The 23,861-nt window shown below is 43.8% G+C and overlaps 1 protein-coding gene across 1 annotated transcript in view; it reads right to left on the bottom strand.

The window, feature by feature from the left end:
* The window catches only part of LOC112301370 (zinc finger protein 564-like), a 29,711-nt gene that overhangs the window by 5,156 nt on the left and 694 nt on the right, over nucleotides 1-23,861 (bottom strand). Inside the window, exon 2 of the mRNA XM_071219265.1 lies at nucleotides 23,560-23,709. Coding sequence (XP_071075366.1) covers nucleotides 23,560-23,709 — 150 coding nt within the window. The remainder of the gene's footprint in view (nucleotides 1-23,559; nucleotides 23,710-23,861) is intronic.

Here is a 23,861-nt window from a genome sequence, read left to right as displayed (position 1 = left end):
ACACAAGTTCTCGATAACACATGAAATCAAAGAACTTTCAAAATTAAAAAGAAGTTATTTTGAACTACATGAAATAAAAATAAAACACATCATTTGTCATGGGCTGCAGCATGAGCAATCCCTGAAGGGAAATTCATGCCATCACATGAATACGCTAGGAAAAAATCTACAATTATTAACACAAGCATCCAACTACAAAAAATAAAAAGAAGAACTATTAAATCCAAAGTCAGCAGAATTAAAAAATATATACACACACACATACATATATACATATACATATATATACATATATAAACATATATACACACACACACTGTGGAATACTACTCAGCTATAAGGTGAAATACTGCCATTTGTGGCAACATGAATGGTTATTGAGAATACTATGCTAAGTGAAACAAGTCAGAAAAAGCTAAGAATCATATGATCTCACTCATGTATGGGATATAAAACTGAACCTCATAGACACAGACAACAGTATGGTGGTTGCCAGAGGGAAGGGGTTTGGGGTGGTAGTAGAAGGTAGAAGGGGTCAAATATATGGGGACTGAAGATGATTTGACTCCTGGAGGTGGGCACACAGTGCAATATACAGATTATATACACTTGAAACCTGTAAAATCTTATTAACAAATGTCACCCCAATTAATTTAGAAAAGAAATAACACTTAGGAAAGAAATCAAGGTAATTGTGTGAAATCAGTGAAGAAAAATAAAACAATAAAAGCAAGTTCCTTGTGAAAATTAATAAAATTGATAAACATCTACTCACAATAACTAACCAAACAGCAAGACAGATATCACACCCCAGAGGTGTAAGAGACCATCTCTGAAGCCTTATAACGAAGGAGTTTCTGAGGACACTACCAGGTGTGCCTTTTGCACAGCAGTTTTCACAGTCTGGAATCTTTGGCGGTAGTCATGCTCGTTAAAGGTGGGCAAGTTTACAGGTAGCAGCAGAAATGAGCTCAAGCAAAATTTGTAGATAAGCAACATGTTGTCCCCCAAACACACCAAACCTACACAATGCTCTGGTTGCTGAGAGACACTGTAGCTATTTCATCATGTTGTCAGCAATGTGGTGGCACTATATTTATTAAAATAAGTTTTTTAAAGTAACCAAGGAATCAGGGCCTCGTATGTTTTGGGCAGTGAGCCATCTACTTTTTTTAGATATGTCAAATGAATGTCCACAAAAGACAACGTCAGGAATGGCATGTCGTACCTGTGCTCCCGGAGCAAGGGAAAGGCAGTTCAGACCCTGCCTGTGCAGACTGCCCGTGCTGACAGAGCTGAGGTTCCCTGAGGGTGACCAGGTAAAGGGGCATCCCGTCCCTTCAAGGTGAAGCCCCACTGCAGCTGAGAGACAGTTGAAACAGACACTAAACAGAACAGACTCACCTACAAAATGTGCACCATTTGCTGAGTGGACAGTCAGTAAATTCGCTATGGTTGGGTACAGGGTGCAGGGGTTTATCTGGTGTGACCACAGCCTCAAGGGTGAGGGAATCCAGTGTGAGGAGTCATTCTTCCTTTCCAGCATCAGGTACAGGCCGAGTTCATCTCTTCAATGGATAACTGGAGATAATCAAGTCTTCCTGAAAGGTTGCTTACAACAGTGTGCAATCCTTGAAGGCCCTGTTTAACATATATTAGGTCACCTAACTGTACTGAGCAAAAACCTCGAAGTCCCATTCTGTGCAGCCACATTGGAAGTGGCAAAGGTATTTAATTTAATTTAAATTCATAAATTATTGTTTAGGGGTTTTCCTGCTTAGTAAGGAATATTTTAGGAGAGTAGGTGTTATAATCATAAGGCACAGATGGAACTCAAATGCGTTTTGCAGACAAATGCTGTATAATTTCACTTAGGTGGGGGATGTAAAAAGAACAAAACCAATCGACAAACAAAACAGAAACAAACTCAGAGACACAGAGAACAAACTGATGTTTGCCAGAGAAACGAGGAACAGAGGAATGGCTGGACAAGATGAAGAGAAATAAGAAGTACAGACTTCCGGTTATATAATAAAGTCACAGGAATTTAATGTACAGCACAGGGAATATAGTCAGTAATATTTGAAAGGTGACAGATGGTTACTGACTTATCTGCTGATCATTTCTAAAGCATATAAGTTTTCAGTTACTATGTTATACACCTTAAAATAATGTAATAGTGTATATAAACTATATTTTAACATACATAAATCAGAAGTCGCACAAAAAAACCCCAGAAGAAAAAGCCTGCTTTTTAAGGAGTAACCATCTGATGGTGTCACCAAATTCACAGGACATAATTATCCTAGTGACAACCTATTGCCCACCCACGTTTCAAGGAGAATTTAGCCTCTGTCACATCTTCACTCTAAATGCACAGACAGGTTCCAACCAAAACATCAAACTAAAATCACTGTAAGGAAGACCCCATTCCCACACTTTTGCTCCCAAAAGACAACGGATCTTCAAAAATTACACTCCGAATCCTTCGTACAGAAAACTGAGGCTCAGTGGGGTCCACTAGGCCCTTTGCTGTGCCCAGTGAGACTGCAAGCATGGCCCCCAGTAGCCCGGAGGTCAGGATCTGCGATTCAGTAGGGAGGGGCAGGCGCAGCCGCAGAGGTGCTCAAGGAAACCTAGTGAGCCCTCTGGTGTTAGGGAGTCACCTATGGGCTGCCTTTCCCTGTCTCCTCGCTTTCTCTCTAAAATAACTGCTCTTTAGGGAGTGGACATCTGATGAGCTCACCTCCTTCACAGGGTGCAGTCATCCTCACACCCCCTGAGAACACCCTGCTGTTGGGGGGACCCCAGCCTCAGTCACACCTTCGCACTAAAGACAGAGATAGGTTCCAACAAAGACATTCACCCAGGACCACTGTAAGGAGGGCTTCATTCCCATACTCCTGCTCACAAAAAACAAGGAATTACCTAAAATGTCAACCCCTGAGTCCTCTGTACAGAGAACCCAGGCTCAGTGATGTCAACAAAGGGCAGCACAGCTCACAGGTGAGGGAGTAGCTCCCCAGCAGGCGGCCAATCACAGAGCAGGGGCTGCCAGGTTCTTAGCAGCCTGACAGATAAGGGAGAGGGGGAGGGAGGGCTAAGGATTAAGTTGTCAGTAAACAAACATCAAACATGTGGATCTACTCTCATTACAAGAACAAATACAAGTAAGGAAAATGTGCATTCTCACTGGCTTGGTTTTATATAAAGAAACACTGAGTAAATCCTAGAAGTGACTACAATTGGTTATTTGAGGGAGGATGGAGTGAGCACAAGGGTGGAGCAGGCTATGTGGACAGGCAGGCTTCTTTAGTTTCCTAGCTTAGAAATTTAACCTTCCAATATACTATTTATTTTTTTAAATGAAAAATATTTATATATACCATACCTTCCATGCTTAATCAGAATGTTTAATTAACTTTTGCTTTATAGAATTAATTTAATTTCACCTTTTCTACATAGAATACTACTCCAAGATTTAATTCTTTAAACATCAATGGATGTAAAACAGCAGATCATCAAAACTTTCCCAGTCCCTTCCTCACAAAAAGGACACGAGGCATTATAATAGCCTGTCCCATTGCTATACCAGGCCTGTCCAGTAGGTATCCAGCCATGCAATATGAAAAATAGAGACATTTATTGAAGAAGATACAAGAAACACTGTACACAGGACAACGACGCCTCAGTCCCCTTCAAAGTAGGCACCTTGGGACCTCACACAGTTGTCCCAATCGCCATCAGCTGCCCCTTCATATTTTCCTGAATCTCATTAAAAGTCTGAAATCTCTTCCCTTTCAAAGGTGATTTTAGTTTTGGGAAAAGCCAGAAGTCAACAGGTGCCAAATCTGGGCTGTATAGGGAGGCTGAGTCACCTGGGTGATTTGATGTTTCTCCAAAAAACTCTGTACGAGATGTGATGCATGAGCAGAGGAATGTTCAAGCTTAACACGAAATTGAATGCAGATTCGTTGCTCTACTCTTTCAGTCATTTTGAATGCGACAGCCACACAATACACACGGTCACTCAATGACATCTACCGCGCCCACTGACTAGTATAGTTAAGTCGTCATTGTTCACACATGTGCATTCCAGTCCACTCTCCTTGGCTGCCAGGTTGCATCATGTCAGGCAAACAGTTCTCATTATATTAACAATGGCTGGACTTTTTCTGGACAGACCTCGTATTTCATGCTGGTGTATTTTCAGGAATGAGGAGCATGTGGTAATGCATTAAGAGTTTGCAATGAAGCCCTGAAAAAGACTATGATTTTTCATACATTTTTACAGGTTTTGAGGCATTTCCCTCATATCAGTGAAAATAGAAGATCAATTGCTTTTTCCTCACATCCATTTCAAATAGGTGATCATTTGCTTTAGAAATGGTAAACCTCTTCAATGCCAAAATTCTCTAGAAACATGGACATACAAACACTGACCAAAAAAATACAAAAAACACCCAAGAACTTAAAAACACCCATCTCACATCTTCAGGTTTTTGTTTGTTTGTTTGTTTGCTAAATGGAACCAAAATCTATTTGATTCCATAATTATCTTGCCTTACTCACATGGTATTGCTCAATCAACTTATATATTAAAACCCCAGGTGCTGATGGAAACTACATCAAACAGCTGCAATATTCACTGGAGAAATGAATTCAATAAAAAGAAACACAAATATTGAAATCAAGATCAGCAGCCTGCTTCCCTACAGTTCACAAGGAAACCCACACTCAGATAGGTAAATACCACTGCAAACTTTGGGTCTGGACACCCCCGTCTGAGCTAGAACCCCGGGAGCGGGTCAGTCCCTGACAAAGGCAGGTAGGGACAGCTGGGCAGCCCCAGGAGTGAAGCCTGGGAGCTCCGACACCCTCCCCTCTTGTGAGCATGGTGCTCTGGAATGCCTGCTCCCTCCCCCACGTGTCCACTCTCACAGTGAGGAAACTCTCAGCCTGACTCGGTTTTAAGTTCTTACTCAAATGAACTCCCCAATTCATAAACCATTTGTCCAACACACAGAACACCTGATCTTCATAGATTTTCTCAATGTGCCCACATTACACTCTGAATGTAAAATATTTAGGCATTAGGAACAATAATTACAACCTCAGACAGGGCATCACCACTGCACAACCCCCCTGCACTCGCACCCCCAGTCCCAGGGCTCGGTAGCTTTCTCATGAAACTACTTGAGCACTTCTGCTCTACAAAAGGAAGCCCTGGAATTGTTGTTGTTGTTGCTTTTTGAGATTTTATTTATTTTTACAGAGAAAGGAAATGAGGGAGGGAGAGAGGGAGAGAAACATCAATTGGTTGCCTCTCGCTCACCCCCAACCAGGGGTCTGGCCCACAGACCAGGCAATCGGACTAGAACAGGCAACTGTCCCCTTTGCCAGTTGACGCCAAACCACTGAGCCATGCCAAGCAGGGCTGGAATTGTATTTTATAACACCATGTCAACATAAAAAATGGCCAAACCGGTAAAAAAAATTTATAAGAGTTTATTTGAGCCAAAACTGATGACAATTGCCAGGAATCAAGATCTAAAGTGCTCCTTTTATGCATTTGAAATCAAGGAAGATCACGGGAGGACAGGAGAAAGCAAGGGAGGATTGGGTTACAGTATTAATTCTGGCACTTTAAAGTGTGTTAATCTAGATTCCCAAGAAGAATGAAAAGGGCTGGCTTAAAACCTTTTACTAATGACATTAGAGGACAGGTGTGACTACCCACCATGACCTGCCCGGTTAGGAATTTGTGACCAGAGCACCCTGTGAGGTAACTTTCCATAAACCTTTTTGTTGTTGTTGTTCACAACTCAAAAGTAAAACAAACTTCAGAAACTTCCTGCATGTTCTTAAGGAAAAAAGAGTGACAGAACGCTATAAAAATGTAATACTGGAATATTTAATTTTTTCAGAATTCACCTTTTGTGCCTGTTTGGGACTATTTTATACTGTCTTTCAAGCTCTATTCATTAAATACATTTTTATTCCTATTGGAAAAAAATGAGATAAATCAGTCAATAAAGTTTTCCAAGGTGACAAACCCAGGGAGGGACAGTGCTGACAAAAGAGAACACTCAGAAGATTTTCTAAAAAAAGAGAAACTTCTACCCAAATGCCTTCCCATAGGATGTCTGTGCCCACGGTAGATCCTGGGAGGACAGGCAAAGGGTTTCACACAACATGTTTCAGGTAGTTTTTCTATGATTTTTTTTCCTCATGAAAAATATTCACAGACAAAAAAAATTTAAAGAGAACATTCTATTATTGTTAAAAAATATATAAACAATTAAAATATGGGTCTGTTTGAAATGCACTCTGGAGGATGAAGAATTGATGATATTGTGATTCCAAGACAGATATTTGGGAACACAGAACGGAAGCTGGAATCTGTGTACTTATATCCAGACCAAGGAAAAGCTAAACCGCAGTGACAGGTCATGGATTTGAGACTCTGCTCCCAGAACATCTGACAAACCCATGAGAAAACAGGAACTTCTGGGAAGTAAGGAGGAACTGGGACATCACAGACCATAGTTGCTTTCTCGTGCAAAGCCAGACACCCAGTCTTGATTGTCTTTTGATGACCTTTTCCGTGGTGGCTGTACACTCTGGGCGATTTGGGGCTGCAAGTACAGAGCTGCCCAGAGGATGTGGGCCTGGGGCCAACGTCATTGAGCACAGTGACCGGACAGAACACCAGGGGTTGGCTGCCAGCCTAGCCCCCAGGCTGTGTGCTAAAGGGGACCGAGGTCTCGGTGGAGCCAGCCCCTGGAGGAGTTGGGTCTGCAGACTCTGGATCTGATGGAGGGAAGCTGGTCCTGTCACAGGCTGTTCCCTACAGTTCCAACTGGCTCCCCTTGTCCCCATCTCTGAACCTGGTCCTACACACTCTAAGTTTTCTAAGTTTCCCCAAGTCCTTCCTAGACTCCCATGAACTTGATAAGTCACAGAGGCACTGAGCCTCCAGGGACCAATGAGAGAAAGGGTCACGTTGTCACCAGCCAGTTCTGACATCCTGCCTATGATGTGTGTGTCCCTAGTCACCTCCCCCAGCCATGCCCCTCACTGGACAGAAATCAATGCACCTTCCCTCTCTGCCTAATTGACAGCTGGCGTGAAGAACCAAGGCTCCAGGGAAACCCTCAACTGTGTAAACCTTCAACAACACACTCCTAAGTAGCTTGGGCATGAATACGGGGCTCATGTAGTAAATCCTACAAGCTCAGTAACAGAAAGTAACCTCACAGGATGATCAGATCACAGAGGGCTGTCACTCACTCTTCAGGCCTACAACTTCTTCAGTGAAATCTTTACCTCTGCCTTAAGCAAGCCCTGTCCATTCTTCTGGTGCATCTAGGTTAGCACACCTGTAAAATGCCAGACTCATCCTTTTCTCCAGACCCCTCAAGGAAGCACATGAGCTTGTCGCCTGTATATAACTCCAAATTAACGCACTTTTTATCAATCTCAAAAATTTCCCGCCATGCTTTCCCTCGCCTTCTTAATCTACCACCAATGAACTCCATGTCGTCTTTTTCACTTTACCTCTTTTGACTCCCCGGTGCACAAAAAGAACCGCAGAACTGCTCCTGCCCAGAGCATCTCCTCGGACCCCTGAAACCGTGCTTCCATGCCCTCGGTTGGCTCAAATAAAATCCAACAAACACTTATTAAACTTTCTGTAGGTTTGAATGTTCTGATGTTGACAAACTCATGGATGAAAGAACTCTCAAAAGTAATTAGAATCACTTTGTAATAAATAGACATGAAAATACAAAGTATCAAAAGTTGTGGGGTTCAGCAAAAATAGTCCCTAGGGAGAAATTTTATCATTGAAGGCATATGACCGAATAAAAATATCTGTAATCAATGATCTAAGCCTCTCTCTGAAGGGTTTAGAAAAAGAAAAGTGAATTAAACCCAAAGTAAACACATAACAAAGCACACAGAAATTATTTTAAAAATTAATAAAGTTATGGAAAATCAATTAAAAAATTCACAGAACCAAAACCGGTTCTTTGAAAAGTTTAATAAAATTCAGGAAAGTCTCTAAAAGCTGAAGAGGGAAAAAAGACAGAAATAATTCGTATCAGGAATGAAAAAGAAGAAAATGAAAATGTAAAAGCATTTGATAAAATCCCAAATCCATTTAAGATGGCAAACTAGGAACAGAGGGGAACTTGTTCATCGGGGGAAAGACCATCTACAACGTACTTACTGGTAAGAAACCGTCCGAGACCCCAACTCTCGGTCGTCCTGCCTGGCATCGCTCACGTCAATAGGACAAGACATATTTGGTGAAGCAAGTCAGAAACTTTATTCCTTGGCCAAGGAAAGGAAAAGGATAATCAAATGCTAATGACTCCTTCTCCCAAATTCTGGAAATCTAAGAAAATATTAAAAAGTTGGGGGGAAGGTTCAGGGGTGGTGGTTCTGAGGAAGGGTAAAAAGATTTCTAAGGCAGCATACGCGGTTCTCAAATATGCTTGGAACATGCCTAGCCAGGCATCGCCTGTGTTACTTTAATGTGAAATCTCCATCCCAGGGCACAATTTTTAATAGGCTAATAAAGAAAAGTTTGCCAAAAGTTTGGTTGAGAAGGGGTTTCAGGGGCCATCTTGCATTTTTCTGGTGCAAACCCGCTTCTTGGTGGTGTTCCTTAGGTTCCTTATCTGACTCCTTCTGGCACGCTCAGCTAACCCTGGAATTTCTGATTTGTCCTAGATGACTTCAGCCTACTTTTCTATTTTTTTAATTAATTTATTTTTAGAGAGAGGGAAAAGGAGGGAGAAAGAGAGGGGGAGAAACATCAATGTGAGAGAGAAACATCCAACGATTGCCTCTCGTATGCCCCCAACTGGGGACCAAACCCACAACCTAGGCACGTGCCCTGACCGGGAGTTGAACCCAGGACATTTTGCTGTGTGGGACGATGCCCAACCAACTGAGGCACACCAGTCAGGGCAAGTTCAGCTCACTTTTTGTCAGGTGACATGTTGGAGAGAATGCAAGAAAGTCAGTAGAAGTCGAACTGATGATGTGGTGGCACAACCTAGTGACAAAACTAGATATTTTCCTGCTAACATCAGAAATAAGGCGATAATGTCCCCTCTCACAAGTCCTACTCAAAACTGTCCTGGAAGTCTAAGGAAAGTCGCAGAAAAACCACCATCATTGTAATCGAATGTAGGTCCGGCTGCCTGCCACTTAGAAAGCCAATACTTGAGAGACAGGTGCCTGCCTCGTGGAAGATGAGGGACTCGCTCTCAACATCTCAGGGCAGACAGAGGTTTTTACAAGGAGGGAGAGGGGAGCAGAACAAAGAGGTCGAGGGCAGGGGCTGACAAGTTCTCTACATGCAGACAAGCACAGTCCATTCCGAGAAGGCAAGTGACGGTCTGATGTGCGTCACCCTGGTTTAGTCATCCTGGCACCACAGTTGAAGGTCAGCAAATCCCCTGGAGCAGAGATGCCTGAAGGTCGGAGTCTGTATCTTCTGGAGTTTCTTATACAAACATGCTGCTTATCACAAGCCACACATGAGTCAGAGTCAGCACTTACAGAAACGTCAAAAGAGTGGGTTACAGTTCCCACTGTTACACTATGAGACAGTCAAAGATCTCTGGTTGGCAAGAACTAGGGGTGTGAAGAGGAGTGAATAAACAGGTGGAGCGCAGGGGATTTGTAGGGCAGTGAAAGTATCCTACGTGAAAAGACGAATGCATGTCATTTTACACGGCAAAGGCCCAGAGATTTTAAATGGGAGCGAGACAGGAAAATAGCCAGTTTGAAGTATGCCCACGATATCCTACTCTTGTTAACAAGGCCTGCCCTCAAAGGTTCTGTTGCACCAGAACCTGACTGACATGGGGAGGGAAACTGCCAACTTACACGCCCCACGCCCTCCAGCCACTCTGCCTGACCTACCTGAAGGCTGGGGCACAGACTCAGAAACACCTGTGGGGGTCACAGGATGTATTTTCCTCCTGACAGGAAATATGTGCTGTGATTTCCAAACCATTCCTCCACCTCCCCAACACCAACTGGCTGGCCTACAAGTCAACACAATTCTACCACCAACCAGGGTTAACAACAGACTCCATGGTTTAAGGACTCAGCCCCACACACTGCCCACTTGTCACCCACCAGCCATAAAAAAAGGTCAAGGCCACACACATTTCTCCATGGCCAACTACAAATCCAGGACACACCCGAATGCCTTTTAATTCACTAGAATGACTAAGAACTAAGAAAAGCACTTACATATTAGTATCAATTCACTGCAAAAGATACAACTCAGGAACAGCCAAAGGAAGGGGTAATCAGAACAAAGTGCAAAGGGTGGGAGGCAGAGGGAGGGTGGGAGTTTGCATGCCCTGTGCTGACATGACAGCCCCCCAGCACACTGATGTGCTCACCAACCCAACTCTCTCTGAATCCTGATGTTGAGGGTTTGAACGGAGTTCAATATACTGGAAAGACTGACTGAGTCACCAACCACTGGTGACTAACTCCATATCTAGTGTCTCCCCTCCCCAGAGGCTGAGGGCTGGGCTGAAAGTTCTAAGCCTCTAACCAAAGTTTTTTCTTCCTGGTGACCAACCCCCATGAAGCTATCAGGGGCTTGCAGTCACCTCATTAGAACATGAGACACTCATCACATTTATCACTAAGAAAGTCTAAGGGCATTAGGAGGTCTTTGCTAGGAACCATGGACAAAGATACACCATCTTTCTCATTGCACCACAGAAGCCCACAGCCCAGGGCACAGGCTCATTAAAATGCGGACCCGAAGCACAGGACTGCAGAAGGCTGCCCCTGCACCCACAGCACTGCGCTCCGGCGACAGCACTCCTGTGGAAGGGCTGCAGTGGCAGAACTTGCTTAGAAGCCTCTGTGAAACTCATACAAAATCATACTGAATGTGAACTGTAATTGAAAAATAAAATTAAAAATGAAAGCCTCTGTAGAACTCTAAAATAACAGAGAGACAAAACCAAGGACATAAGGATATTTTCGACTCTGACAGTGACATAAAATAGAAAACACAGACAAAACCTGAGTCAGATAAACATAAAACCTCACACTAAAGGCCAACTTACCTTACTCAGTTCCTTTATCACAGTGCATCATACAGTTTTTTTCAACAAAAAACCACAAAACATGCTAAAAGATTTAAAGACACAGCCCTGGCCAGTGTTGTTTAGTTGGTTGGAGCGTTGTCCCATAAACCAAACAAGCAAAAGAACATCTGAAGAAGGTAATTCGGATGTAACAGATATGTTGGAATTGCCTGCGCAGAGGTCCAAAGCGCCCGTGGCTGGCGTGCGAAGTGCTCTAGTGAAAATGGTGGGCAACACTCAAGAACAGACAGGGAATATAAGCAGACATGGAAACCAAGGAAAGATCCAGATGGGAAGTGCTGGAAATAAAAAACAAAACAGAAACGAATAATCCGTTTGCGGGCTCGTCAATACAGTGAAAATCATGAGGAAAGAATTGGCGAGCTTGAGGGGACGTCAATACCACCTTCCTCAACTGAAATGCACAGACAGTAAATGAACAAAAGGGCAGAACAGGAATCCAAGATCCTCGGGACACTAACAAAAAGTGTCACATACACATCATGGGAACACATGGAAAAAAGGGAACAATTCCTCCCTCTGTGTCCCTTGGAACATTGCTGTGATACATTTTACTTAATCTATAAACTGTAATTTCTATAAACAGAAAAAATAAATGAATTAATGATGACTGAGACTTTCCCAAAATTAATGGTAGAAACCAAACCACAGATTCAGGAAGCTAAGACATCACCAAACAAGATAATGACACACCTAGAAATATCATATGTAAACTGGAGAAAAATCAAAGCAAAGTGAAAATGTTGAAAAAGCTGAGGGAGGAAACTTTAGTCATAGTGAAACAAAGATAAGAATGAAATCAGAATTCTTCTCAAAAACCACTTAAGCCCTAAGACAGTTTTGTAAACAATTAAAGTGTTGAAAGAATAACCATTTAATTAGAATTCTGTATTGAGCAAAATTATGCCATGAGGGAAAAATAAAGACCTGATAAGATATACAAAAATGAGGAAATTTGTCACCAGGACACTTGCTTTGCCAAAAAAAAAAAAAAATGTTAAAAGAAATGTTAGGAGAAGATAAAAGATAAAGTCAGAATAAATGAAGAATAAATGAAGCTAATGTAAAATGATGTTGTTATTTTCATTTAATCTGAGAGACAACACTTTGTTCAAAGTAGCCACAGCAACAACATACTCAATAATTACTCCTCACAGATTATGTGAAATGGAAGACAACAGTGTTACACGGGTCAGGAAGGGAGGACTTGGGAAGAGTGTTTGAGGACCCTGTGTGCCCAGTAGAGAGGTGCAGTGTTACTTCAGAGAGACTTTGAGCTCCTTGTAAAGGTCTACTGCAAACTCAGGCCCAGCTGAGAAGAGAAAAAATGGGATTGGGTAAAATGCTCAATAGAGGGCAAAAATAGCATGAGAAAAGTAGAAGACGGAAAGAAACAAAGAACAGGGGAAAATACAAAACGTACAGTAGAGCTTGATCCAACTATATCAATAATCACTTAAAAAGTCAATGGTCACCCTGGCTGGTGTGGCTCAGGTGGTCAGAGCATCGTCCCATACGCCAAAAGGTCGTGGGTTCGATCCCTGGTCAGAGCACAAACCTAGGTTGCGTGTTTGATCCCTGGTCAGGGTGGTTACAAGAAGCAACCAGTTAATGTTTCTCTCTCACACTGATGTTCACATATCTCTCTCTCTCTCCCCCACCTGCCTTTCTCTCTAAAATCAATCAACATATTTTAAAAAATAGTTAATAGTCCAAATAAGCAAAGGGAATATGAAAACTGTCACAGCAACTAATAAAATAATAGTTGAGTTATCTATGAGAATCACACATAAAGACACATTATCAGTAAAGATTAAAAGCAAAGGACAGAAAAAGATATAGCACCACAACACTGAAGAAAAGAAAGCTGTCAAAGCCATACTGATTTCAGACAAAGCAGATTCATAGCAAGGAAAATGCACAGAGATGGAGAGGGGCACTCCTCAGCCCACTGTCCCCGCTGGGAGAAACTGAGAGAGTGACTGAGCACTTGGTTCCCCAGCGGTAGGGACACGACCCACGAGGCTCACCAATTTCCCATCGCACCAAGAGTACTAAGGGGATCAGCACTGCTGAGTGGTTGGAAGGCTGGGTGGAACCAGGGAAGAGTTTCAAGCACACACAGCAACTATGGTTGTGACTCAACCAACGGCTACAGACCCAACTCACTGCTTGGAGATTCTACCAGGAGGGTTGGATTTTAGCTACGTGGGATGCAATGCCTGTAGACACTCCCAATTGGCCCACAGGCACCCTCATTCCACCATCCTCCCACCCATGCTGGCTTCATGGGCCTGCTCCAGATGGCCAGTGCAGGCCTCCAATGGCTCATAACACACACAATCAGCTGGCTCATCTCAGTGGGATTAGGGGAAGACAAACTGGAGCATTTCAGGGGAATTCCCTCAGGAGAACAAATAGGAGACTCTCAGGACCTGGCCTGGCTTTGGGGAATCCAGAGAAGGCATATAGTCTTAAGAATTTTTCCTAAAGAGAAAACCAAAGGCATAAAGTAAGCATATCCATAGAAAAAAATCTGAAAAAGCCTCAGAATCTCTACTGGGGTGAACTGGTAAAAGAGTTTCTCTCCCAGTTGCAGTCAAATTCCACACCACAGGAATTTGTCAAGGTGCATGAAATATAAAATGACACAAGTGTAGGTACACAATAATTTTTTAGTAACCAATCTTATCAGAAATGAATTCTAAAAGTTATCTGACAAAAAATTTAAAATATTTGTTCTAAAAAAGCTCAGGAGCTTCATAAAAACACAGATAATCAACTCAATAAAATCAGGAAAAGAACACATGGACAAAATAAAGGGTTTGACAAATAGAAATCACAAAAACCAAACAGGATGCCCTGGCTGGTGTGGCTCAGTGGACTGAGTGCCGGCCTGCAAACTGAAAGGTCACCAGTTCAGTTCCCAGTCAGGGCACATGCCTGGGCTGCAAGCCAGGTCCTCAGTTGGGGGTGTGCATGAGGCAACCAATAGGTTTATCTCTCACACATCAACACTTCTCTCCCTCTCCTTCTCCTTCCCTTCCTGTCTCTCTAAAAATAAATAAATAAAATCTTTAAAAAGGAAAATAAAAACAAAAAACCAAGCAGGAATTCTGGAGCTGCAGAATACAATGAGTAAAATGAAAAATGCAATCAAGAGCTTCAAGAGCTTGACTTGATGGATCATAAAAAAGAATCTGATTTGTGAACATAAAGACAAATTGTTTGCAATTATCCAGTTACAAGAGCAAAAAAAAAGAAGAAGAAGAAAAGAAATGAAGAATCCTTTTGGAATTTATGGGACACCATCAAGACATATAATATATACAACATGAAATCCCAGAAGAAAAAGATAGAACAGGGTAGAAAGCTTATTTAAAAAGATACTAGCGGAGGAACGAAGATGGCGGCATAGGTAGACACACTGCGCCTCCTCGCACAACCAGAACTGACAGAGAATCGAACAGCAAGGGGGACCAACACCAAGGAAATAGAAAATAAACATTCATCCAGACTGGTAGGAGGGGCGGAGACGGGCACCGGGGTGGAGAGGACTCGCGTGGCTGTGGCGGGACTGAGACTGGCGGAGTGTGGGACAAATGGCGCAGGCAGTCTGAGCACTAGCAGACCCTGCGGCTCCACATATGCACAGATAAACCCAGAGGGCCGGACTCGGAGTGGCAGAGAACGGGGCAGGCAGAGTGGCGGGTAGCACCCTGTGGCACCACATTCGCCCACGGGTAAACCAGACGAACGGCGGGCAGCGAAGCAGACCGCGCAACCCAGGGATCCAGCTCAGGGAAATAAAGCCTCAAACCTCTGATTGAAAACACCCATGGGGGTTGGGGCGGCAGCAGGAGAGACTCCCAGCCTCACAGGAGAGGTCGTTGGAGAGACCCACAGGGGCCTAGAGTGTGCACAGGCCCACTTACTTGGGAACCAGCACCAGAGTGGCCCAGTTTGATTGTGGGTAGCGGAGTGAAAGATTGAAATCCCGACGAGAGTGAGGCGGGCGCCATTGCTCCCTCTCGGCCCCTCCCCCACATACAGCGTCACAGTGCAGCCACCAGCATTACCCCGCCCCGGTGAACACCTAAGGCTCCGCCCCTTAAAGTAACAGATGCGCCAAGACAAAAAAAAAAAAATGGCCCAAATGACAGAACACTTCAAAGCTCCAGAAAAAATACAACTAAGCGACGAAGAGATAGCCAACCTATCGGATGCACAGTTCAAAGCACTGGTTATCAATATGCTCACAGACTTGGTTGAATCTGTTCGAAAAACAGATGAAAAAATGAAGCCTATGCTAAGAGAAACAAAGGAAAATGTACAGGGAACCAATAGTGATGAGAAGGAAACTGGGACTCAAATCAATGGTATGGACCAGAAGGAAGAAACAAACATCCAACCAGAAAAGAATGAAGAAACAAGAACTTGGAAAAATGAGGAGAGGCTTAGGAACCTCCAGGACACCTTGAAACGTTCCAACATCCGAATTATAGGGGTGCCAGAAGGAGAAGAGGAAGAACAAAAAATTGAAAACTTATTTGAACAAATAATGAAGGAGAACTTCCCTCATCTGGCAAAGGAAATAGAGTTCCAGGAAGTCCAGGAAGCTCAGAGAGTCCCAAAGAAGCTGGACCCAAGGAGGAACACAACAAGGCACATCATAATTACATTACCCAAGATTAAACGCAAGGACCTACATCCAAGATTACTGTATCCATCAAAGCTATTATTTAGAATGGAAGGGAAGATCAAGTGCTTCTCAGATAAGGTCAAGTTAAAGAAGCTCATCATCACCAAGCCCTTATTATATGAAATGTTAAAGGGAGTTACCTAAGAAAAAGAAGATCAAAAATAGGAACAGTAAAAATGACAGCAAATTCACAGTTATTAACGGCCACACATAAAACAAAAACGAGAGCAAACTAGGCAAACAACTAGAACATGAGGGTTGTCAATAAGGGAGTGGGAGGGGGAGAGGGGGGTAAAGGTACAGAGAATAAGTAGCATAGATGATAGGTGGAAAATAGACAGGGGGAGGGTAAGAATAGTGTAGGAAATGTAGAAGCCAAAGAACTTATAAGTATGACCCATGGACATGAACTATGGGGGGGGGGATGTGGGAGGGAGGAGGGTGGGCAGGATGGAGTGGAGTGGGGGGGGGAAATGGGACAACTGTAATAGCATAATCAATAAATATATTTTAAAAAATAAAACTAAAAAAAAATACTAGCTTGAAACTTCCCAAATTTGGGGAGAGAGATTGACATCCAGGTAGATGAAGCTCAAAATTCCCTAAACAGTTTGAACCCAAAGAAGACTTCACCAAAATGCATTATTATCAAATTGTCAAAAATCAAAACAAAGAGAGAATTTTGAAAACATCCAGAGGTAAGTGACACATCATACACAAGAGGACCCCCATTTCTGCAGCTTTCTCAGCAGAAACCTTGAGGATGTGAGAAAGTAGCGTGATGTATACAACCCAATGGAAAAAGAATCTGCCAGTCAAGAATGCTTTACCAGGAAGTTTGTCCTCCAGAAACAAAAGAAGACAAAGACCTGCAAACACAGAAAGGCTGAGGGAGTTCATCTGCACTCCCCACCTTACAATGAATGCTACAAAGAATTCTTCAAAATGAAATGAAAGGACACTAATTAGTAACATGAAAACACATGAAAGTATAAACCTAACTGGTTAAAGAACTGAGAGTTGTATTTTTAAAGAGATAAATATGCCCTGGCTGGTGTAGCTCAGTGGATTGAGCACAGGCCTGTGAACCAAAGGGTCACTGGTTCGATTCCCAGTCAGGGCACATGCCTGGGTTGTGGGCCAAGTCCCCAGTAGGGGGCATGTGAGAGGCAACCACACATTGGTGTTTCTCTCCTCTCTTTCTCCTTCCCTTCCCCTCTCTCTAAAAATAAATAAATAAAAATTAAAAACATTTTTTAAAAAAGAGATAAAGTCGACAAATGTTTAACTAAACTAAGAAAACAAAGAAAAGATTCAAATTACTGAAAACAAAAATAGAAAAGGATTGCAAGACTCACTTCCATATCCATTTATCACATCTGACTTGGGGAAATGAATAGATAATGAATCGCTTTTCTGCACGTATTCTGAGCTGGTGACAACCTAGCACAGCTCCCTCTAGTTCCCCATGAGTGTCACTTTATTCTTTGCCTGAGTGTGATGAGCTAAGAGCAATTCTGCAAATTTACAATTCTGCACACTCACACATAAGAAACACAAGAGAAGAAATTATAACTGTTACCACAGAAAGAGAAAAGACCATAAGAGACTACTATGAACAACATATGCCAACACATGTGATAACCTAAAAGAACCAGATAAATTCTTATTAATACAGAACCTACCAGGCTGACTCATGAAAACAGAAAATCCATACAGCCCACTAATGAGTAAGAAGGTTGAATCTAAAATCCCACAACAAAGAAAAGCCAAGTGCCAGACGGCTTCACTGGAGAATACTACAAAACATTCAAAAAATTAATACAAATACTACTCAATTTTTTCAAGCAATTGGAGAGGAGACACTTCTTCCCAACTCATTTTCTGAGGCTAGCATTACACTAACAGCAATGCCAGAAAAGGCCACTACAAGAAAATAACAGGCCAATATCCCTGATAACATAGCTGTAAATATCCTGGACAAAATACTGGGAAAATTGACTGAACAACACATTAAAAGGCTTATACAACATAGTCAAATACGACTTATCCCAAGATGCAAGATGGTCCAACATTTAGCAAATGACTAAATGTGTTAATTAACAACACAAAAGATATTCATGTCAACAGATGCAGAAAAAACATTCGACAAAATTCAACATTCTTTAATGATAATACTCTGAACCCATTTGAGTACCTCAACATAATAAAAACCGCATGTGACAAGCCCACAGCTAACATCATACTGAATGGTGAAAAGTGACCCCTTCCAGAACCTGGCACCTGTCGGGGGACAGAGAACAGGGCAGGCACACCCTCCCCCAGGTGGGCTTTGCCGGAGGGCTCGGGTTTGGCTCCATCATGTCTCACGGAGGCCTTGGTAGCTGCGATGAGTTTGTGGGTGCTGTTTCCAGACCTAAGACAAAAAAGGCAGCTAGGTGGAGGCTCACCTGCTCAGGGCCCAGGGGAGCCTCTATTTTCATCAGAGGCCAGTACGAGTGGTAATTCCAGTTCTCACCACACATGTCGTTGGGCTGAGGAGGGCGGGTTCTTGCATCAGAAGCCTGTGGACAACTTAAGGCCATCATGGGCAACTCCGAGAGGCGTGAGCAAATGTCGGTAAACCCTCTACAGTGAAGGAGACTCCGATGGCACCTACAGGGAGCCTGCTGCACAGCCATGCGAACAGTCTAGAGCCTTCTGTGGAAGGGATGCCTATTGAAGGTGAGCCAGTTTTGCAAAAACAGTACAAATGGGCTCAATTAAAGTTTGTAAACAAGAAATTCTTGCCTCCAGAACACCAAAACAACCACGATGTGTGTTTGCTGAGAGGGACAATCACTATGTTTTTAAAGATTTTATTTATTTTTAGAGAGAGGGGAAGGGAGGGAGAGAAACATCCATCGGTTACCTCTCACAAGCCCCCAACTGGGGACCTGGCCGACAACCCAGGCATGTGCCCTGACAGGGAATTGAACCGGCGACCTTTTGGTTTTCGGGACAACGCTCAACCCACTGAGCCACACCAGTCAGGTCTGGACAATCACTATTTCTTCACTTGTCAGAGAGGGAGGAGCCCTTGTTTACCAAGAATTTTCAGAAACTGAACCCAGGAGCCAGGGCCTCACCTATGTGCAGGTCAATGGAACCGTGTGCATTTTCAAGCTCCTCTGTTCAATATTTATATGTTCTGTGTGGAGGTCAAATGAACGTCCTCAGAGGAGGACGTCATTGGTGTCATGATGCATTTGTGCTCCTGGAGAAAGGTGTCTGCAGTTCAGACCCTGCCTGCAGAGGCTTGTGAGCTGACAGTGGTGCTGAGGTCCCTGACGGTAACCTCAGGGTAAAGGCGTACCATGTCTGCAGAAAGGGGAAGGTCAAGTGCAGCTGACTGTTGAAATAGGCACCAAATAGAACAAAAAGAGTCAAATCTGTGAAGCAGGATATTTACCAGGTGCTGAGTGGGTGGAGTCAGTAATTTCCACTATGTTGGGGACTTGGGATAGCGGCTTATTTGGTGTGGCTGCAGTGGGAGGTGTCGTCCATTCTTTCCAGGCTAAGAGCAAACCAACTGTTAAAGGAGAAGCACTGGAGATCATCACTTCTTTCTACATTGGCTTTTTATAAGTTTGCAATCTTCCCAGACCCTGGTTACCTTACACTGTGGTACACTAAGTAACTGGGGGTAAGACCCTGGGTGGGGGGAGGCTTCTTGTGAAGCCTATTTGAAAGTTGCAAAGACAATACAAGTTTAGTTTATGATGGTTGCTTCAGAGCCTCCCTGCTGTGTGTAAAATATTTTAGCACAATGGGCACTATGCCCATGAGGAATTTAAGGAAGATCAGAGTGCTCATGGTCAAGGTGAAACAATCTGTTCTGTCCTCTGTGTTATACTGGGTAACCCCTAAGAGCACCAGGGCACCAGGGCCGCACTTACGAGACTCCAGGTCAAAACTGCAGTGTGAGTCCCCGCGCTGACGACTTGTAGGCAGCTTGTGAGTAAGTGCCTTACAGCGGTCGGCAAAATCAATGCAGAACCGATGCAGGAGGCCCCCAAACCAGGCAGCGTCCTTGCATTTCTTTCCCTGTATATTTTAGTATACTGTGGATTTCTAATTAGTAAAATTGTAGACCTCAGTTTAGTTTCTGTCTTCTTTCTTGTGTTTCCTTTCTCTTGTCTTTCCTTGTTTGGGGGAGCAGTGGGCCCTGTATATAAAATTCCATGGGGTGGAGGTGCCTCTCTACCCTGCTATTCATAATTTTTTTCTCCCAAGAGCTTCTAACCAGTGCATCAGATTTAAGAGCCTTTCCATGGCAACTGGTTGCTCTATGGAATCTAAGGACATAGGCTGAAATCGGGTTTGAACTGGTCCCTAGGCTGCGCCACAGTCAGGCCACGGCTCAGGATCTGCGTTGCAGCACATGCAGGGGCGGCAGCAGCAGCAGCAGCAGCAGAGCTCCTTAAGGTCTTGGGAGCCTCTGGCATCCTAGCAGGCTGGGCCCAGCGCGCCACCTGCTGGACGCCTTTCCACCCCGCTTCTCTCTCTCTCTCCTAAATAACTGCTCTTTTGGAAGTGACCCTGGATGGGCCCGCCTCTTGCACAGGGTGTAGTCCCCCTCTCCCATCCCCATCCCTGGGACAGCCTCTGTTACAGCTTCACTCTAACACGCAGGTAGGTCCCAACAAAAACGTCAACCCAGGACCACTTTAAGGAGGGCCCCAATCTCACTCTCCTGCTCCCAAATGCCTAGATATTCCCGAAACTGCCCACTCTGGTCGGCGGCACACAGAACTGAGGCGCGGCAGGCGCAGCGAGGCCTCGGGGTAGCACAGCTAGCAGCACCAGCTCCCCAGCCCCCAGCAGCCCCAGCGCAGGCTGCCACCAGGAGCAGAGCAGGTGAGCAAGTCTGAGCAAAGGAAGACAGACCCGTGTCTGGACACACTGCTCACGTAGCTGACAGTTATGGTCGTCGGCAAGGTGCCCCACCCCACACACACACACGCAGACAGGGTAGAAAAAGGTCTGTGAGTCACAAAACTGAGGTCTCTGGGGAAGGCAGAGTGGCCTCTCAAGCAGCTCTGAAATGGCTTCAGAGTTTAAAAAGAAAAAAAAAAAAGGAATGGACTTGGGTATTAATGTGGCTATAGGGTGATAAAGAAAAAAGTCAATGATACTTGTCAAAGATGGCACTGCAGAATTTGTTCAAAACCACTGCTACAGGTATGGAGACCGCTGTGGCGGGATTTCACGGTGGGTGAGAAGTGAGACTGGGCTCCACTCTGAGAACAGCACGGGCAAGAGGGAATTTATGGCTGGAGAGTAAGGTGGGGGCCAGTGCATGAAAATTACTAAGAGAAGAATCAGAGGTTAGGGGTTCCTGCTAAATCGACCTCACAGGGTTCTCGGTGCACACAAGCCAGGGTGACAGACACCACCTGACCCTGGAGGAGGAGGAACCTGATCAGACAGGAGGGTGGGGGATTCTGGTTCAGCTCCCTCACAGGGTTCCTGCTAAAACTGGATTTTACAACAAGTGCAACGCTAGGCCTGGGAGAGGGTTCAGGACCCTGACACAGTTTGGTCAAGCAAAGCATCCTGGCTGGGGGCAGGGCCAGGGAGAGAGTTCTGCACACAGAAGGGCTTGTGTGGTTGGAATCTGGAGCCAGTGCCAGAGGAGGGAGCCCCGGACTTTCTCATCCGCCTGTCCAGGTGTGGACACAGGGAAGAGGGAGGGGCGGCTTAGCGGTCAGCAAACAACAAACAATATGGAATCTGCTCATTACAAGGACAAACATGGGTAAGAAAAATAGGCACTTTCGATGACTTGTTTTTAAATTAAAAAAAAAAACCCACTAACAGGAGGCTCTTGAAATAATAAAAACTGTATTTGGGGGTGGCTGGAGTAACATTTCTGGAGGGACCAGGACATGTGGGCAGTGAGTCTTCTTTAACTAGACTTTTCTATCTCACAGATTTATTTAAGACACACAAAGAAATTTATATACACCATGTTTTACCATCTACTAGACTTTCTTTATTATAACTTTTTTTATATAGGAAGCCACTCTAGGATTCAATTCCTTTAAGCACTAATAATCACAGTAGTGTAAACCATACAAATGAAAAAATTAAACCTCTTGCTGACTGAAAGGACAAGTTGCATCCTGGTTTGTTCCTTCCCTTAATCTCACATGGAGGTATTTTCAGAAATAAGCAGTACAATGTGATGCAAATCAGGTTTGGATTTCACTACTTAAACATAGTAAAAATTTTTTAAATTTACAGAAGTTTTGATTAGTTTCCTCCACATCAATTACAAACACTGATGTAAAAATTAAAAATGGACCTGAGAGCTTAAATACTTTCATCTTACATCTTGAGATTCTCTAGCCTAAAGGTACAAAAACTCTATTTAGTTCCACTACTTACTTGCCTTACCAACATCATATCTCTCAATCAATTTACATTTTTAAGCCCAAGACACCAAAAGTATCATTTCCCTCACAGGGAATAAAATTACCAAGTGCTCAGGGAAACTGGAGTGGATAAAGGGTCCAAAGGAAAGAAACGCAGTATTGGAATCAGCTCAGATGAGCCACCTGCCTCCCACAGGACAGGAGGAAAGTCACTTTCAGGAGGTTCCACATTCTAGACTCTCCAGGTTGAGACAGAGCCCCTGGATGGGACAGTGCCTGGGGACAAAGAGGACGGACACCTGAGCAGCCCCAGGAGTGAACTCTGGGAGCTGCAACACCCTTCTCTCCCAGGGAATAATGGAAACGCTCCCTCTCTCAGGCTTCAGCTCACAGCAAAGAAATGCTCAGCTGGATTCAGTGTCAGGTTCTGACCCAGATAAACTCCAAGTTCACAGACCCTAACCGAGGTCACAGACTCCTGACTTTCACACACTTTCTCAATGTGCACGAATTTCACTCAATACACCCACACTGTGGATGCAAAAGTCCAACCTATGTCTAGAAACAGGCCCAGGGGAGCCACAACTACACCCTCAGAAACAGCATCACCTCCCTGCCCTATGTGCACATGCACCCCAGCTTTCCAGGGCTGCAGCTTCTCAGTGTGCAGGCTCCTTCCATGGGGGGTGTGGGCAGGTAAGACACCTGCAGAGGGAGGCTCCCCAGGAAGAATAAGTGGGTCTTCAAGCACTTCCCTGTGCGGGCTCAAGGTGTGGGAGTTAGGGCTTAGCTTGGGTCACTGACCTCAGGATTCTGCTCCAACTTGGAGTTGCTTTGGACCATGTTGGGTATTTTAAATGACACAAACCCAGTGTTTAAACAATCCAGCAAAATGATTTCAAACCAGCATTTATGTGGAAAGACAGACAATTGTGAGGCATTTGTACTAGTTCAACTAAAACACGCAAACACACACACAAATAACTATTCCTTTCAGGAAAAAAAAAGATGTTTATTATTATTTCTAGGGAAATTACTAGTTTTTAAATAACTAATCATATTTGAACACTTCTGTAAGCCCTGGAATTTACTAGAAAGCATCCAAAAGTGAAAAACAGACCTCAAAAACTTATCACGTGTGCCCAGAGAAGGAAGAGTAAAGGAAGAATTCTATACAAATGGAATGTAATACTAGGACCTTTTTTTCTGAAATTTACTTCTTTCCTGGCTCTTTGGAGCTGTTTTATAGTCTTTTAAACTCTGATTCAAAATATCTTACCCTTGTTGGAAACGTAAGCTTAAATGAATGAAGAAATCGAGGTGATTCCAGGAGGGGCGGTGCTGACGGGACGCAACGCCCAGGAAAATTCCAAACAGGAGCCTCCACGCAAAGCGCTTCCCCACGGGACGTGTGTGCCCGGGAACGACCCTGGGGGAGAGGAACGAGTGTTTCCCAACGAGGCTTTCTCTCTCGCATAAAATACCCACAACAAATACAAATCTCTGAAAATGACTCTGTGGGAAAGGATAAAATATTAAAATATTGGGTTTGTTTGAAATGTACCCCGGAGGACAAACAGT

This window comes from Desmodus rotundus, chromosome 9, assembly GCF_022682495.2.
Source record: "Desmodus rotundus isolate HL8 chromosome 9, HLdesRot8A.1, whole genome shotgun sequence".
NCBI classification, from domain to species: domain Eukaryota; kingdom Metazoa; phylum Chordata; class Mammalia; order Chiroptera; family Phyllostomidae; genus Desmodus; species Desmodus rotundus.
Note: the sequence above shows the minus strand (reverse complement) of the source record. Positions and strands in the feature narration are given on the sequence as shown.